The sequence below is a fragment of the Peromyscus californicus genome, unplaced genomic scaffold (assembly GCF_007827085.1).
Source record: "Peromyscus californicus insignis strain IS unplaced genomic scaffold, ASM782708v3 Scaffold_16__1_contigs__length_79575227, whole genome shotgun sequence".
NCBI classification, from domain to species: Eukaryota; Metazoa; Chordata; class Mammalia; order Rodentia; family Cricetidae; genus Peromyscus; species Peromyscus californicus.
Window position 1 is genome coordinate 7701692 of NW_026294458.1, and position 15231 is coordinate 7716922.

General features: G+C 51.4%; 2 protein-coding genes across 8 annotated transcripts in view; one reads left to right on the forward strand and one right to left on the reverse strand.

The window, feature by feature from the left end:
- Positions 1–765, forward strand: part of Arvcf (ARVCF delta catenin family member) — a 61259-nt gene extending 60494 nt beyond the window's left edge. For all 7 annotated transcript variants that reach the window (XM_052740265.1, XM_052740263.1, XM_052740264.1 and 4 more), the window contains one exon: positions 1–765. In XM_052740265.1, coding sequence (XP_052596225.1) covers positions 1–27 — 27 coding nt within the window. In that variant the 3' untranslated portion in view covers positions 28–765.
- Positions 708–15231, reverse strand: part of LOC128111833 (catechol O-methyltransferase-like) — a 24604-nt gene continuing 10080 nt past the window's right edge. The window contains 6 exon segments of the mRNA XM_052740274.1: positions 708–2258; positions 5237–5368; positions 5671–5864; positions 6251–6412; positions 6415–6517; positions 7143–7437. Of these exon segments, the coding sequence (XP_052596234.1) occupies positions 2067–2258; positions 5237–5368; positions 5671–5864; positions 6251–6412; positions 6415–6517; positions 7143–7148 (789 nt within the window). The 5' untranslated portion in view covers positions 7149–7437 and the 3' untranslated portion in view covers positions 708–2066.

The following is a 15231-nucleotide window of genomic DNA, read 5'->3' on the forward strand; positions in this document are numbered from 1 at the left end:
GGCCCTGGCCCAGCTGTTGGTTCTTAGGGATCACATCACCATAGCTGGAAGGGCGGTCCTGAGCAGACCCAGTCCTGGAGCCGGGAGCCCCACCCTTATGTGGCGGGTTGGCCAAGCCTCTTGTCCCAAGCCAGGGCCTGACTTTATGGATCTCCCTGTCTTACCCTCCCCTCTCCTCCACTCTCCTGATCTAACTCTCCAGGCCTGAGTTAGCTGTTTACTGACAAGGTGCTGTGTAGTGGGAGAGAAGGGGTGGGGTGTCCCCATGCAGTGCCACAAAGGAGCAAATATGAGCCTGGAGTGGAGGTCCTGGGGCAGGAAATAGGACAGGTGGGGACTATGGAAAAGAACTTGGTCTCCCAGGGGTGGCTGGAATACTACCCCGCATGCAGGCTGACCACAGTGAGGACTGCTCCAGGAGAGTCCAGGCAGGGAAGTGTAGGAGGCAGATAGCTTGGGGGACAAGCTGTGCTTGCCCCCAGCCCCCATCATGGGTTTCCTGGGACACCCTCCCTCTGCAGTGTACTCTTCCTGAGCTGCCTCTGCTGGGGCCAACCCGGGTCCTACATCTGCCTAGAACCTCAAGTAACCTCGGGCCTGACTGCCAGCAGCAGCGGGGGAACTGTTCCTCAGTGCCTGCTGTTTGTGACTTCAAGATGAAGACGACTGACAAAAAGCATTAAAAAAGAAACCAAAATAAGACTGTATCAGCAAACATTGAAATTTTTGTAAGAAAATTTAAAGATTAAAAGAGCAGCAAAGGAACTTCTTGCCTGTCTTCTGAGTCAGCTCACTAGAGCAGCGCCTGCTCGCCTAGCTACAGAGGAAGAGGGTTAACAGCCACTGCTGCCACCTGGTGGACATTTCCTCAAGTCCCCTGGCAGGGGGGTGGGGTGGTGGGGTGGTGGGAGGCTCTGCCCCTGGCCCTCAGGCCCTGCCCACTCCTGTCCTCCTTGTCTCCTGTTGGCACCCTCAGCCCAGGAAGGGAGCACTGGCTGATTGATGTAGGTCCAGGCGGGATCAGCGGAGGTGGCGCTCATCTTTTCTAGTCTGGAAACAGGCCCCTTCTGAGGCTTGGAGGAGGAAGTGGATGGGTGCCTCCTCAGCAGCTGGGTGCCTGGGCAGACATGGCCTGTGGTCTGAGCCCACTTCCTCCTCTGTAAGTCAGGAAGCAGGGCTGGAGAGATTGTCTCCTGTGTGCCACACAGGAGTGGAGAGCAGCAGGGGACAGCATGGCTCCCCGCTACCTGTCCCCAGGCTACCCAGTCAGAGATGGTGCAGAGGTGGACTGTCGTGTTGTACAGCAGGGAGGAGAGCAGTGTGGTAGCTGAGACAGTAACTGAGTGGATCTCTGGTATCCAAATATTAGGAGCTTGAATTTCTTTGATGATGAAAGATCACGGCATAACTAGAAAACGGGTTATAACTCGGGAAGACTAGAGTCTGTAGCCCTGGCTGTCCGGGAACTCACTGAGTAGCCCAGGCTGGCCTTGAACTCAGAGCTCTGGCTGCCTTTCTTCCTGGGTGCTGGGATTAAAGGTGTGTGCCACCAGCCTGGAGAGCTTATGACTCACTCTCAAGATGAAGGGTGAGTGGCCGGGGACATCTGGTAACAGCCAGACAGCATCTGGATATTCCCAGTCTCCTGACTTCTGGCTGGCCCTAATTGGTGATGGCAGTGCCCAGCGCTCTGGCACTGACCCTGTGAGAATCTCTTAGGTGACACCGGACACCAGCAGGATGACACCTCCTTTGACTTTTTTTTTTTTAATCCCTTTTGTTTTCTGGTGTTTAGGATTAAACTCAAGGCCTCTTGCATGTGGGGCAGGCACTGTGACCAATGCACCTCCAGCTCAATTCAGCCTTTTATCACAGGTGCTTTCCAGGTCTATTGCAGTGGTTTTGGATGGTGAGCTCACTACCTGGAGACTGTGCCAGTGTTGGCAATCTGGAGCCACAGCACTTGAGGACAGGCTGCAGAAGCATAGTGGGGTCAGCATGAGTGTGTGTCATCTTGCAGAAGGAAGCTGGAAGGGGATCTCAGGGAAGGCTGAGTGGTCAAGACTTCATGGGCTGCTTGGACCCTTGTAGAGGGCCTTCTCCAGGCCGTCTACCTTTTCCCTGTACTCCAGGTATGAGCTGTAGTGTGTGCACTCGAACTTGTTGCTCCCCCGCACATATTCCAGGAAGTCAGGGGCTCCCGGGACGATGACATTGTCAGCTAGAAGTACTGTCCCCTTGCGTAACAGGCCATATTCCTGCAGGGGACAGACAGGGAGGGTCATGACTGCTTGGCAAACCCATCGCAATCTAGGGGCAGCTGTTCCCCCATGGGGTCACTTCCAGCTACTGTCCATTCTCCCCAGTATCCAACCCAGCCCTAGAGGGGCCTGTGGGCAACACAGGTTTGTAGGTTGACTGAGATGGTGGGACCAGGAGGCCAGTTTTCCTCAAACACTCTATGCCAAAAATATGGGGTCTTCACCAACAACCCTGACTTTGAGGATCTGTTCTGGACTTTCCACCAGGGCCAGAGAAGATACTAGGTGCCTGGGCTCTGAGTAGGAGGAGGGAGCTGTTTCTGGGCCCCCAAAGCAATGGCTCTAGAGCCTGTGGTTGTGGGAAACCTCCCCTGTAGGGTACTTGTCTATCCACTCTGGCAAGTATGTCTGCTGACAGTGTGACAGCATATAAATAACAAAGTACCTGACAAGGAAGTGGACCTTGTGTGTGTGTGGTGGAGGGGGAGGGAGCGAAGAGGGGCAGGAAGCAGGAAACGGGACACCTGGATGTCTTATTTGAAGGTTACCAAGGAAGCTTAGGGTTTGTTTTTAACATAATCATGAAACAAAAGTTAAAGCAATCCTGTGTGATGTGGCCCACATTTGTAATCTCAGCATTCAGGAGGCTGAGGCAAGAGGATTGAAAGTCCCAGGCTAGCCTGGGCTACATAAGACATTTGTCTTCAAACACATACACACAAAGCAACCCAAAAATGGGAAGTAAGTCCAGCAAATAGCCAGGGCTGAAGTGTAGCTCAGTGGGAACCGCGGCCTAAGGTTCTGTTCCCAGCACCACACACATAAAATCAAAACATCCCCACCATCCTAATGCAGGGCAGTCTGTGCCCTTGCAGAACAGAGCTGTACTCCTAACCACTGTCCAGGGCTCCAGCTGCTCCCAGTGATTGGGGTGGTAATCTCCAACCTGTGCCTGTGAGAGAGCTGAGGGACCCTCAGGCAGTCAGTAAACTCGGGGATAGTCTCATGTGCTACAATGTGAATGAGCTTCCCTCTGAATCCTAGTGAAAGTAGAAGACGATGTCATGTCAGCTCTGGTTGGAAAGACCTTGGTGAAGAACTGCTGTGGAGGAAGGCATCTACCCAGTCCAGAAAGGGGCCCTGGAGTTCAGGGTGGGGAAGAAAGAGATGAGCAGGGGGTCCCGGCTCAGCCAGGGACTTGGAAACATCGAGAGTCACATGGTGACTGTCAGTAAGACTAATGACCTTGAGACCTAAAACTTCCTGATTTCATCATGACAGGAAGGAAGACGGGCACTTTTGGAGGTGCTGGCGACCCGCTGCCCTTCAGGAAACAAGCCCTATCCTGAGGCAAAGGCAGCACCTGTCCTATCTGTATTTGGGTACCATGAGCCTCCTGAAAGACATCTCAGGTGAATGTGCACCTGTGTGTGAGTAACTGCGCTTCTATGCTAAGGAGACAGTGGAGTGCAGAATACTGTAGGGAAGATGTTGTGGACAGGGTCTCACTATGTAACCCAGGCTGGCCTCAAACACGATCCTCCTCCTTCAAGTGCTAAGATTGAACGTGTTCACCACTAAGCCTCGTGGTGAGGTAAGTTGAGTTTATGATCACCATTCTTAAAGGTTTGTCCTCTGGGTTCAGTTCTCTACAAACATACATCTAAGAAGAAAAAGAAGTGCAGCCATCCCCAATGCACCCTGTCTTCAGGAGCTAATTGCCAGGTTGAGCAGCAGCGCTGAGATCCATTAGTTTCTTAGTTACTGAACAGGAGTATTTGCTGTTTTCCTAAAAGCAGGCCCCTGCGATTGTCACACACACACACAAAGCAGCAGAGACCCACTCCCTGCACTGTGCCTGACCGCTCTGCTTTCTGCACTCATGTTCAGTGTCTGCCAGGGATGGGCCTGTCCAAACCAGCTTCCCATGGTTGGCCTGCCCTGCTGGTCTCCTCCGTCCCCTGACTGCCTGCCCTCTTGCTAGAACATTCTCTGGTACAACTTCCTGGCCCTGTTATATATATCCCTGTCTCCCACCATAGTGCTCAGCACCTCTCCAACAGTTTGAAGGACCTCTGAAGTACCCTCCCTATGCACCATCCATGCCTCCACAAGGTCAACAAAAATCCTTCTAGACACCAGGACTCACCCTCCCCCATCCCTTTCCCAAAGCTCATTCATGCCTGACTTTTCCTCTGTGCCCTTACATTCCCCAGAACTATCTGACCCACACCCAAGCCACAATGGCCTGACCTGCCCATGGGCTCGTTGGCTGACCCCTCACATTCTAGAACTCACTGTACATGACAGGGTGTACAACTCTTGAGACAACTGTGGCTGGGCCACACCACAGGGACAGCTCCATGCTGGCTGTGGAAGACTGTGAGGAAGCCCAATGAAGGCCAAGGAGCCCCCTGTGCCTTTTCTGGCCACAGAACAAGGTAATGTCTCCGGAAGCTCGTCACTTGGGAGTGGGGTGGCTCCCCAGTCTTCACTGGGGGTCTCTGCTAGGTGAAGCTGGCTGAGCAGCAGTGCTGAGTGCTGGGAGGGGCTAGGGAAAGTGCACTTGTATAGCCAAAGCTTCAGGAAGATCCAGGACATGCTTGCCATTCCTGTGGCTAGCCCCAGTGGACCCCCAGTCAGACCCATGCTGTGGCCAGTTCTGCTCCCTTGGGGACTCAGAACTGTGCCCTTCAGGCCCAGGTGTTCTAGTCTCTGGTACTCATCTCACTTCCTAGCAGACCCCTGCTTGCAGGGCAGGGAATCCCTGGCCTGGCACTCCTACCCAGACCCCCCTCCCTTCCATTTCCACCTGCCACAGGGCCTCTGCAGCCCACCAGATTCCCAGCCTGTGCCCGGCCCCTTCTATGCTCTTGGGCCACCCACAGTAGGGATCTTCAGAGAGGCCCAGGCCCAGTTACCCCGGCAGTGACGGCACAGAAGCCATCCTGCCAAGCAGGGGCAGCTCAGCTCACCTCCAGGAGACGCGTGTCTGGCAGGTAGCGGTCTTTCCAGTGGTCAAGAAAGACCATGTCTAAGGTGTCCACATCATACTTGGTCTTCAGCTGCGGGATGAGGTCCTGGGATGCCCCAATGAGGATGGTGACCTGGAACAGTATTCTGTCAGTGCTGTGCCCACAGGGATATGCAGGAGCCTGCCTGGACCCCCACATGTGTATACATCAATTTCTTCAGGGCTCTGGAGAGCAGTCTGTACTGTGTAGTCTCTCCTGGGGCAGTCTGGGAGTTGCTGGCTCTGTAGGACAGGTCAGTGAGACAGTGCCCTAACCTGCTGGGGTTTCTTCCTTTGATATGGCAGGTGCTTAGTGACTGAACCAATCCCCTCACCCTCCCTACTGCCCGCTCAGCCCTCCCAGCCACAGCTGCCACACTGGTTACAGGGTCCTACTTTGTCCCGCAGGCCTGCCAGGTTCAGCATTTGCTGGGTGATGGCAGCATAGTCAGGGTTCATCTCCATGGTGAGAAGCCGGCCTCCAGGTGGCAGCAGGCGCGCTATCCTTGTGGCTGAGTAGCCACAGTAAGCTCCTAGCTCCAGCACCAGCAAGGGCTTGTACTCCTGAATCACTGCATCCAATATTTGGCCTAGAGGGTGTTGGGGAAGATATGAATACAAGCAGGAGGGGAACCCCACCCCCAGGTCTGGGTCTCACCCCTCTCTAGACCCGTAACATTCCCACTTGTCTCATGTTCCTAACTGCTGCTGAGAAAGGTCTTTAGCCTCCTGATAGCCCAGAGGACCTCACTATACATACCCTTGGAGAGTCCTCTGCCTTTTGCACACACACACGCCCCCCCGGCCCACTCCTGCAACCCCTCTACCTAGTTCCTTCATGTGTAAATGTTATTGTCTCTAAGGGGCATGACCCATGATTCCCTCTCCCCTTTAACAGGCTCCCCTCAGGCTGGACCGCCACGTCCAGTTCTGGGTTTCCATTTCTAGGCAACCGCCTGCAGGCTGGGCCACATACCTTTCACGGCACCCACATGCATGGCCCTCTCCTTCTCTGAGCAGTAGGTGTCAAAGGCATCCATGACGCTCTGGGGGTCTCCAGGCTTGGCATGCTGCTGCACATAGTTAAGGATGCGCTGTTCCTTTGTGTCACCCATGAGGAGCTTGGGGACTGGCTGTGCACAAACTCAAACCAGAAGATGGTTACCAAGGCCCAGCCCAGGCGTCGCAGGAACAGGAGGAGGGCCAACAACAGGACACCCAGTGAGAGGACAGCCAACAGTATCTGCAGGACCAGAGCAGGGTAGACAGGTTTATGTGCTGTGTGCCCTTCCTGCCTCACTCATCACGTGCTCATCTTACTGCACCCATTGGTCCTTGTGCTAAAGGAGGGCCAAGGTCCAGAGCATATACCCACATGACTCACTGGGTCAGAGCCCTGTGTGGAGGCCAGTGAGACATGGATCCCAACCCTGGTTGCTTTCTCAGTGAAGGAGGTGTCATCTCACACTGAACTGGCATTCTGACTGTTTCAAGCTGAAAGAGGAATTGTGGGTGCACGATGGGCCACATGACCTGTCTGTTCCTACATGCAGCAGAATGTGAAGATTTCTTGGGAGGGGGTCCTCTGTTACCTACACAGAACAATAGCCTTCATCAGCAGAAACTGTTCATGGGGCTGGGGACCCAAGTAAATGATCTCACTGGAGTAATGCTCATTTTCCAGCTGCATTCACAGCCCCTTAGATGACCAAGTGACATCCTTAGATTCACAGAGATTTGTGTCCTGTTTCTCCCTACAGAATTATCACTTTGCCTCATAAAGCAGGGAAGCTGTGGCCCTTGTTCTTAATTTCCTTTGGGTTGTGGATGGCACCTTGTGTGCTCAAGGCAGGCACTCAACTACTAACCTGCATTATCAGCCCGATTTCTTGAGCCAGGCTATATAGCCCAGGCTGGTCTTGAACTCATAATCCTCTTGAGGGCTGGGATTACAGGTGTGTGGCACCATGTCCAATGTCATTTCTCTGGTCCACATCTCCTTGTGAAAATCTCCAGGGCTGTGCAACATTAATACAACACATGTGCTCTCCTCCTGCTGTTCAGCCTTGTATTGACTGATTCGCTTGGCTGAAGACCCACAAAGGAACTAAGGGAGATACTTGGATCGACTGAAGTAGGGAACAGCTCCAGATTCCAGATCCTCTAAGATGATGTAAAAAGGCTGGGTGAGCTCAATAGTCAGTGCTTATGTAGCACACGAATGGCCCCGAGTTCTGTCTCCAGTACAAAGTGAGTGGGAGTGAATACGATCACACACACTCACCTTCTAGCAAGCAAGAGCTGGGGAGAGGAGCCCAGGATCTAATCGACAAAGCTCAACAGATTCCCACGCTGACACTGAGCAGAGTTCACTATTCACAGCACAAGCTCATGATTTATACCGCATACCGTAACAGAAAGACACAGGGAAGGACCCAGGGACACTTCCACCAAACACTCTGTGGCCATTTACAGTTCCTTTGGGAGCGGGCACTGACCTCAGCTGGAAAGGCTTGTGGAAGTCTTAAGAGGAGGCAGGCCCAAGCCTTAGGTGTGATGGCTGCTTCAGGACAGTCTCAGGAGAGAGAAGAAGCGACCGAAAGCTGAGGGATCATGGGCACTGACCCATGGACATGACACTGGCTTCCTTTCACTCCTTTCTTATGGCTTAGATTTCCTAACACATGCTTGGGTGTCGAAGTTTATGTTGTCTATTATCATTACTAGAAGTAGCTTTTGAGTTGTGAGACATTGAGCTATTTTGTTCTATCTGTCTGTCTGTCTGTCGATCTGTCTAACTCTGTAGTGTGTAACATAACATGCATAAAGTTTTAAAAACTGGGGGCGCAGGGGGAGGCTGGGATGCAGTTCCGCTGGCAGAGTGCTTGCCTGGCGTTCAGAAAGCCCTGGGTTCCAGCCACACCAGCTTAGCACGGTGGCACAACATTCAGGAGGTGAAAAGAAGTTCAAGATCATCCATGTGAGTTTAAGGACAGCCTGGAAAACATAAGATCCTGTCTCAAAAGGGGTGGGAGTGGGGTAACAAGGAAGACCCAGAAAACCTTGTAGGGAAGGGTCTTAACAACATCAGTTATGGTTACTGAGGAAATTCGTATCAAAGCCAGGCTGGAAAGAGAACTTCACTGTCACTGAAATGGCTCTTTTCTGGGTGGGACACCGGGGATCGTGCACAAGGCTTTACTTACCTTGAGACAGCTTGTCATTAAATTGCCCAGGCTGACCTTGAACGTACTCTGTAGCCCAGGCAAGCCTTGAAATATACTTCCTGCCTCAAACCCAAGTAGCAGGGGCCTGCACCACCAGGCCTGATTGTTTTCTTTCTATTTTATTTTTTTTATTTATTTATTTTGTATACAGTGTTCTGCCTGCACACATCCCTGCAGGCCAGAAGAGGGCACCAGATCTCATTACAGATGGATGTGAGCCACCATGTGGTTGCTAGGAATTGAACTCAGGACCTTTGGAGGAGCAGCCAGTGCCCTCCCTTAACCTCTGAGCCATCTCTCCAGCCCCTTCTTTCTACTTTAAAGTAAGATAATAAAGTTGGTTAAAATATGAAAAAACTGGAACCCTTGCACACTGCTGAGATGAAAACTGGTGGGAACAGTTTGATTCCTCCAGAGCCATCCCAAGAAACACCACATAACAATGTTGTGCAGCCCGAGCTGAGAGCAGGGCCGCAGGGCTGTGTCTGCTCTTGTTACCAGCACGTGACTCACAGACCCACAAGTGGAAGCGACCCCAAGCTTCTCTAAGCTGAAGAACTTCACAGTCATCCAGACACAGAAGAGCAGATACCACAGGAGTCCACAACCAGGCTGGAAGCAGATCAGCCACTGAGGCTGAGGAGGGGGAGGGAAATTGTTCAGTGGGTTCAGAGTTACAGTGCAGAAAGATGAGAACGTTCTGGTAAAAGTTACGCAATACTGTGAATGCCCTTCGTGCCAGACAAATGGCCAAGTCTGGTGTTTGTATCCTAAACTTATTTACAAAATTGCCAGGGGGTTGACTGGAAAGGGATGTTAATCATCTGCTTAAAGGCTGTCTATGCTGAACCCTGAGCTGCGTACAGCTCATTCACAGTGTGTGTTTAACACATGTCCCCTGCATGTCTGATACACTCAAGTCCCTGGATGTCAGAAGCTTGATCGAGATGCTTAATAAAACCCGGGGCACCCATGCACACATTAGGGTCTGGGTTAGATTCTTCACTGTTATCAACTATTGACTTTGGGTTAGTACAAGGAGAAGTAAGCTGAGCCAGTTACTCTTCAGAATGAGCTTTATTAAGAGAACGCCTCAAGCCGGGCGGTGGTGGCGCACGCCTGTAATCCCAGCACTCAGGAGGAAGAGGCAGGTAGATCTCTGTGAGTTCAAGGCCAGCTTGGTCTACAGAGTGAGATTCAGGGCTACACAGAGAGAGCCTGGAGATGGGGCTGGGAGTAAATCCGGAGCATTATGACAACATTGGGAGCTACAGCATTAAGTGGAAGAGAGGAAGGCATGATGTACAGTCTGGGATGTGAACCAGGTACTGGACTGAACCATAAACTCCCCTTATAGCTGTGAGGGGACGGGCTGCAAGGCCCCATCAGGGCTTCTGAACTACTCTGGCTAAGAGGGAGAAGGTCTGGAAGGAGAGAAAAAAACAGGAAAGGAAGGGGAGGAGACGGGGAAGCCTGAGCTTGGTGGTGCACATCTGTAGTTCCAACACACAGGAGGATGAGAGGAGGGTCAGGAGTGAGTTCCAGGCCTGGTCTACATAATGCGTTCCAGGCCATCCAGTGCTGCACAGTGACACCTGTCTCAAAAGCCCCAGGCCACATGAGATTCTGTTTTTTAGAACAGGAAGAGACCACTTGCCTCCATGATAGCCTGCAGGCACCACTCCATCCCCTACTGCATCTGGATGCCTCCGGCTGTCATCTTAAAGAGGAACAGCAGGGCTGGAGAGATTGCTCAGTGGTGAGGAGCACTAGCTGTTCTTCCAGAAGGCCCGGGTTCAATTCCCAGCACTCACATGGCAGCTCACAACTGTCTCTAACTCCAGCTCTTGAAAATCTGACACCCTCACACCAATGCACATAAAATAAATTTAAATAATTTTAAAAAAGCAAAAACAACCACGAAATTATTTTTAAAAGGAGGAGGAGGAGGAGGAGGAGCAGGAACAGCAGTAATGGAGCTGGGACACTTAAGTCTGCAAATACCACCTGAGCTTTCTCTGTGTAGAAGCCTCTAGCCAGGCTGCTGCTGCATCTCCGGGCATCCGGACACAGGCTTTCTGAAGGGTCCCTTGCATTCTACAGGCTGCACTCTGCCTCAGATCAGATCTGTTTCCTCCAAGATCAAGATGCTCTTTGACTGAGCAGCAGGGAGGCCAAGAGGGAGACTTGTGGGTAATCATGGAGGCAGGAATCCCAAGTCTAGTCTTAGGACAGGTCCTTGGGGCCTGGTACATCTCTCACTGCCAACCAGTTCTCTCCTCTGTAAACTGAGGTGAGATTTCCCCCAGATCCTGCAGGATTGAGGGCAAGGCAGGACAGGTTACATAGCACCTGGTACCTGCTGGCCACAGACATGCCCAGGAAGCACAGAGCATCCATCCAAGACATGTGTAGTCTGGCCTAATGAACCAGCCCCTGGGACAGTAATAAGCCCAGCTTAGATGCCTCCAGGACTGAGCAAACATGGGCTCCTGTATACCTCAGATGGCAACTCCTCCCTTCCAGCGCTGCAGATGGACCCTCAAGAGCATGCACACAGGCATCCTATCAGTCAGTCCCCTGCATTCCCCATCATTTAAAGAGAAAGCCAGACATGTGGCTCATGTCAGCAACCCAACAGTTAGGAGACCAAGGCAGGAAGCTTACCAGTTTAAAGCTAAAGAGCTATACAGTGAGCCCCAAGCAGCTGTGGCTACACTGTGAGCCCCTACAGGTGCATCCCAGGAGTTACACAGGCCTACTGCATCAGTGCGCTCCAGATGAGTAAGAGAACCTGTCTCAAAAAATAAAGTGGGGTCTAGATATGACTCGGCAGTTAAGAGCACTGCTCTTCTACACCACCAAGGTTCTCAGCACCCACACGGTGGCTGACACCTGTAATTAGAAATCCAGACGATCCAATGTCTTCTTCAAGCCTCTCTGACACTATACCTACCTACATACAAACATGCTATACAGCTACACAGACACACAGGCGGGCAAAACACTCATACACATTAAATAATAAAAAAAATAGGGTAGAGAGTGAGGAAGACAGCTGATGGTGATCTCTGACCTTGACATGCATATGCATATGTACCCACACCCACACCAACTCATGCACATACCACATACACACAAACAACCCTCAAATGAATAAGGCTGAGACATGTAGCTCATGTCTAACATGTTTGAAGCTCTGGATTCAAGCTTTAGTATGACATAAAAGTGGCTATAATGACACATATACCCAGTTCCAACACTCGAGGGTGAAGGCAAGAGAATCCAAAGGTCATCCTCAGCTATGTAGCATATTCAAGACCTGCCTGGGCTCCATGAGAACCTGTCTCAAAGCCTCCTCAGTGCCCAGGGAAGGGCTCTGCCCTCCTCTGCTTTCTTCTCAAAGCCAGCCCCTCGTGTGATCTAAGGCCTCTATTCTGCACAGGCACTTTCACAGTGCAGCTGATCCTGCCCCACCACAGGATTCTTTTTTTTTTTTTTTTTTTAAAGTTTTTTTTATTTATGTATTATGTATACAGCATGTATTCCTGCAGGCCAGAAGAGGGCACCAGATCTCATTACAGATGGTTGTGAGCCACCATGTGGGTGCTGGGAATTGAACTCAGGACCTCTGGAAGAGCAGTCAGTGTTCTTAACCTCTGAGCCATCTCTCCAGCCCCCACCACAGGATTCTTGAGAGACCCAGTATGAGGGGCAGGCCTGCTTCCCCTCTCAGCAGGAAACAGGCCTCCAGAGAGGATGCTGAAGGGCAGAGAGGCCTTGTCAGGCCAGCTGGGGTGATGTTCTCCATCTGGGAAGCTGCCATTTCAGGCAGCTCGTGGGCTGGTGACCAACGAGGACCCCAGCAGCTGTCCCTTTGGCCAGGCCTGGTTCCATACCACCTAATCCACTGCATGTGACCTAACACTGACCTTTTCACCTCACTCACTACAGAGTGTATGGCCACACACACACACTCCCACCACACACCCTGGGCCCCATCACACCAGCATCTCGACAAAGATTCTCTCCCTACATCGAATCTAGCCAGGTCCTTTGTGTTTTTTCTGACCCAGACCTCCACCTTGGCTGAAGGGAGTAGAAAGAAACCTGAACCTAGTTCCTAAGTGGCTCAAAGAGACACCCTTAGGATGACCTTAGCTCCGTCAGTGCCTCCCGGAGAAAACCCCAAGTTTCCAAACAAATACTCTGGGTGCCACAGCCAACACCCACAGGTAAGACTGTTGTCTCCCAGCCTCGGTAACTAACCTGTGAGGGGCCTGGCCGGACTCTCCATCCTTTCTTCCCTTCACAGTGCTGGGTGGTGTACTATGTAAGTTCTACCACTGAGCACACCCCACCTAGGAGCAGAAATTTCCTAAGCCCGAGGACAAGTCTAAGTGGGTCCCCATGAACCGATTCTTCCTGCTTTCAGCATATTCCCATTTCCCAACTCTGCTCGAGCCACAGTTCCTCCTTCCTATTTTTCCCTCCATGCAGGTTTCATGTAGCCCAGGCTGGCCTCAAACAAGCCACCTTCCAGTCATCTTTCCCCTCTGCTGCTCAAGGTCTGGGAGTACAGGTGTGAGCCACCATGCCCTGCACAGGCTGTGCTGCTCCTGTGCGGCCAGGACTCAGACTGGCCAGTCTCGCCATCTCAGACAGCTACATCCCACTTCCGGTTGTCCTGCCGATAGCTGAGAGATCCCTGGGTCCAAGGCTTCAAACAAACACCCACTGTCCCGATGAGGACAGACTGTTTCTCCTCTCCCACTCACGGGAAGCCAGGTTGCTCCTGACCTTCCTTTCTCTCAGGCTGAAGGTTTCTGGCTCATGGTTCCAAGTGACAACTTAAGCTTTGGGTTTGAGGTTGGACGCTTGTCTTCCTGCCTCCTTGTAAGTCCTTTTTGTTGTCACTGTTTGCTCCTAAGTCCCCCATGGGTGCTTCTCAGCAGCCAGGACATCACCACTGTGTCAACGCACAAAAACACCACTATGCAACCAACACCGCCCCCTTTTCCGTTGATGTGGCTGTCAACGATCACCTGAAGCACCAACGGTCTGGGGAAAGTTAAGGCCTCACACTCTCCCCGCAGCTGTCTTCTCTAGGATGCCTTCCCTGCCATTACCCCCACTCCAAGTTCCTTCGTTTGTGGGGAGGAGACTAGGATGGAGCCTGGAGGCCTCCACACACTAGCAGGCACAGACACTGGACACTGAGCCATGTCCCACAGCTTCCATCCCCCCCCCCCCACCCCCGGGCACCCTAGCATCATCTCATAGGTTCCCTGTCATGGCCAACGTCCACTACCATGCCAACAGACAGGGCCTCACTACCCCAGCTGCTCAGCTCTCAGTGGTCTCTAAAATTTGGCCCCTTACTCTAGCAGGAGTTCTAAGGATTTGGGGTTCCACCAAAGAAACCGCCTGAAGTTGAATAATAAGAAGAAACAAATTTCAGGGTTGAGATGCAGCTCACAAGCAATGTGTACACATGGCCTACTTGGGACCCCTTGATTCTGCCCCCAAACAAACAAGTATACTGTGTTCCATGTATACACGGGGTGTGCACTGTATGTGTGCAAGCCAGACATTGACATTGGGTCTCCTATATTGCTCCTCCTTTTTTTTTTTTCTTTTTTCTTTTTTTTTTTTTTAAGTAGAGTCTCTTGTTGAATGTGGACCTTGCAGAGAGCTGGACCAGCTGGCCAGTGAGCTCTGGAGATCAGCCTATCCTCAATCCCATCCCTGGAGATGCAGGTACACACCATCTTGCCCATTTTTGTTGTGGGACGGGTTCTGCACTCAGGCCCTCACATTGTGTGACAAGCACAATACCCACCAGGCCATCCTCCTGGGCTTTCTTCCCTTTTTGAGACAGGGTCTCCAGTAGCCTAGGCTGTTCTTGAACTTCTAGTGGCTGATGATGACTTCCTGATCTTCCCCTCTCCACCCCCTGTCTGCTGAAGTTACAGATGTGGGACACCTCCCCCTCCCCTTTCTCTCTCCACGCTGGGTCCAAATCTGCAGCTCTGTCCGCCAGGCAAAGCAAACGCTCTACCTTTGAACTACACAGTTTTAGATGTACCGAACGATATAAAAGTTTGTGTCTGACTGATTTTATAACTTTTCTTTTTTAAATGTGTGTGTATGGCTCATGTCCTCTGAGAACAACTTTTGGGAGTCAGTTCAAATCCAAGTCATCAGGCTTAGAAGCAAGCATTGTAACCACTGGACACCTCACCAGTCCGACACTGGGTTTATATAGTAACAAGTATGGAAATTGTAAATTATGTATGAGCTAAAATATAGCAAGACCATCTAAATTTATTCTATTTTACTCCTTGTGTTTCATATAAAGACCCTCAAGAAGCAAGAAAGGGTTTTCATGTCTTTCAAGGAGTGTTATCTCAACTCGTAAACGGATTTTGGCAAAAATTTTTTTAAAAAAGTTCGTGTCTAGTTATCAAGTTATTAAACATATTCTATCCACATTATAAAATTGTATCAAGTTTGGGTGTAGTGGTGCTCACCTTTAATACCAGCACTTGGGAGGCAGAGGCAGACAGATCAAGGTCATCCTGGTCTCCATAGCAAGTTCCAGGACAGCCAAGGCTACATAAAAAGACCCTGCCTAAAACAAAGAAAATCACCAGCAGCTGGGGAGACTGAGCCAATTCCCAGAATCCTTAGAAAAGCCAGGCCTGGTGGAGTATGCTCACAGTCCAGT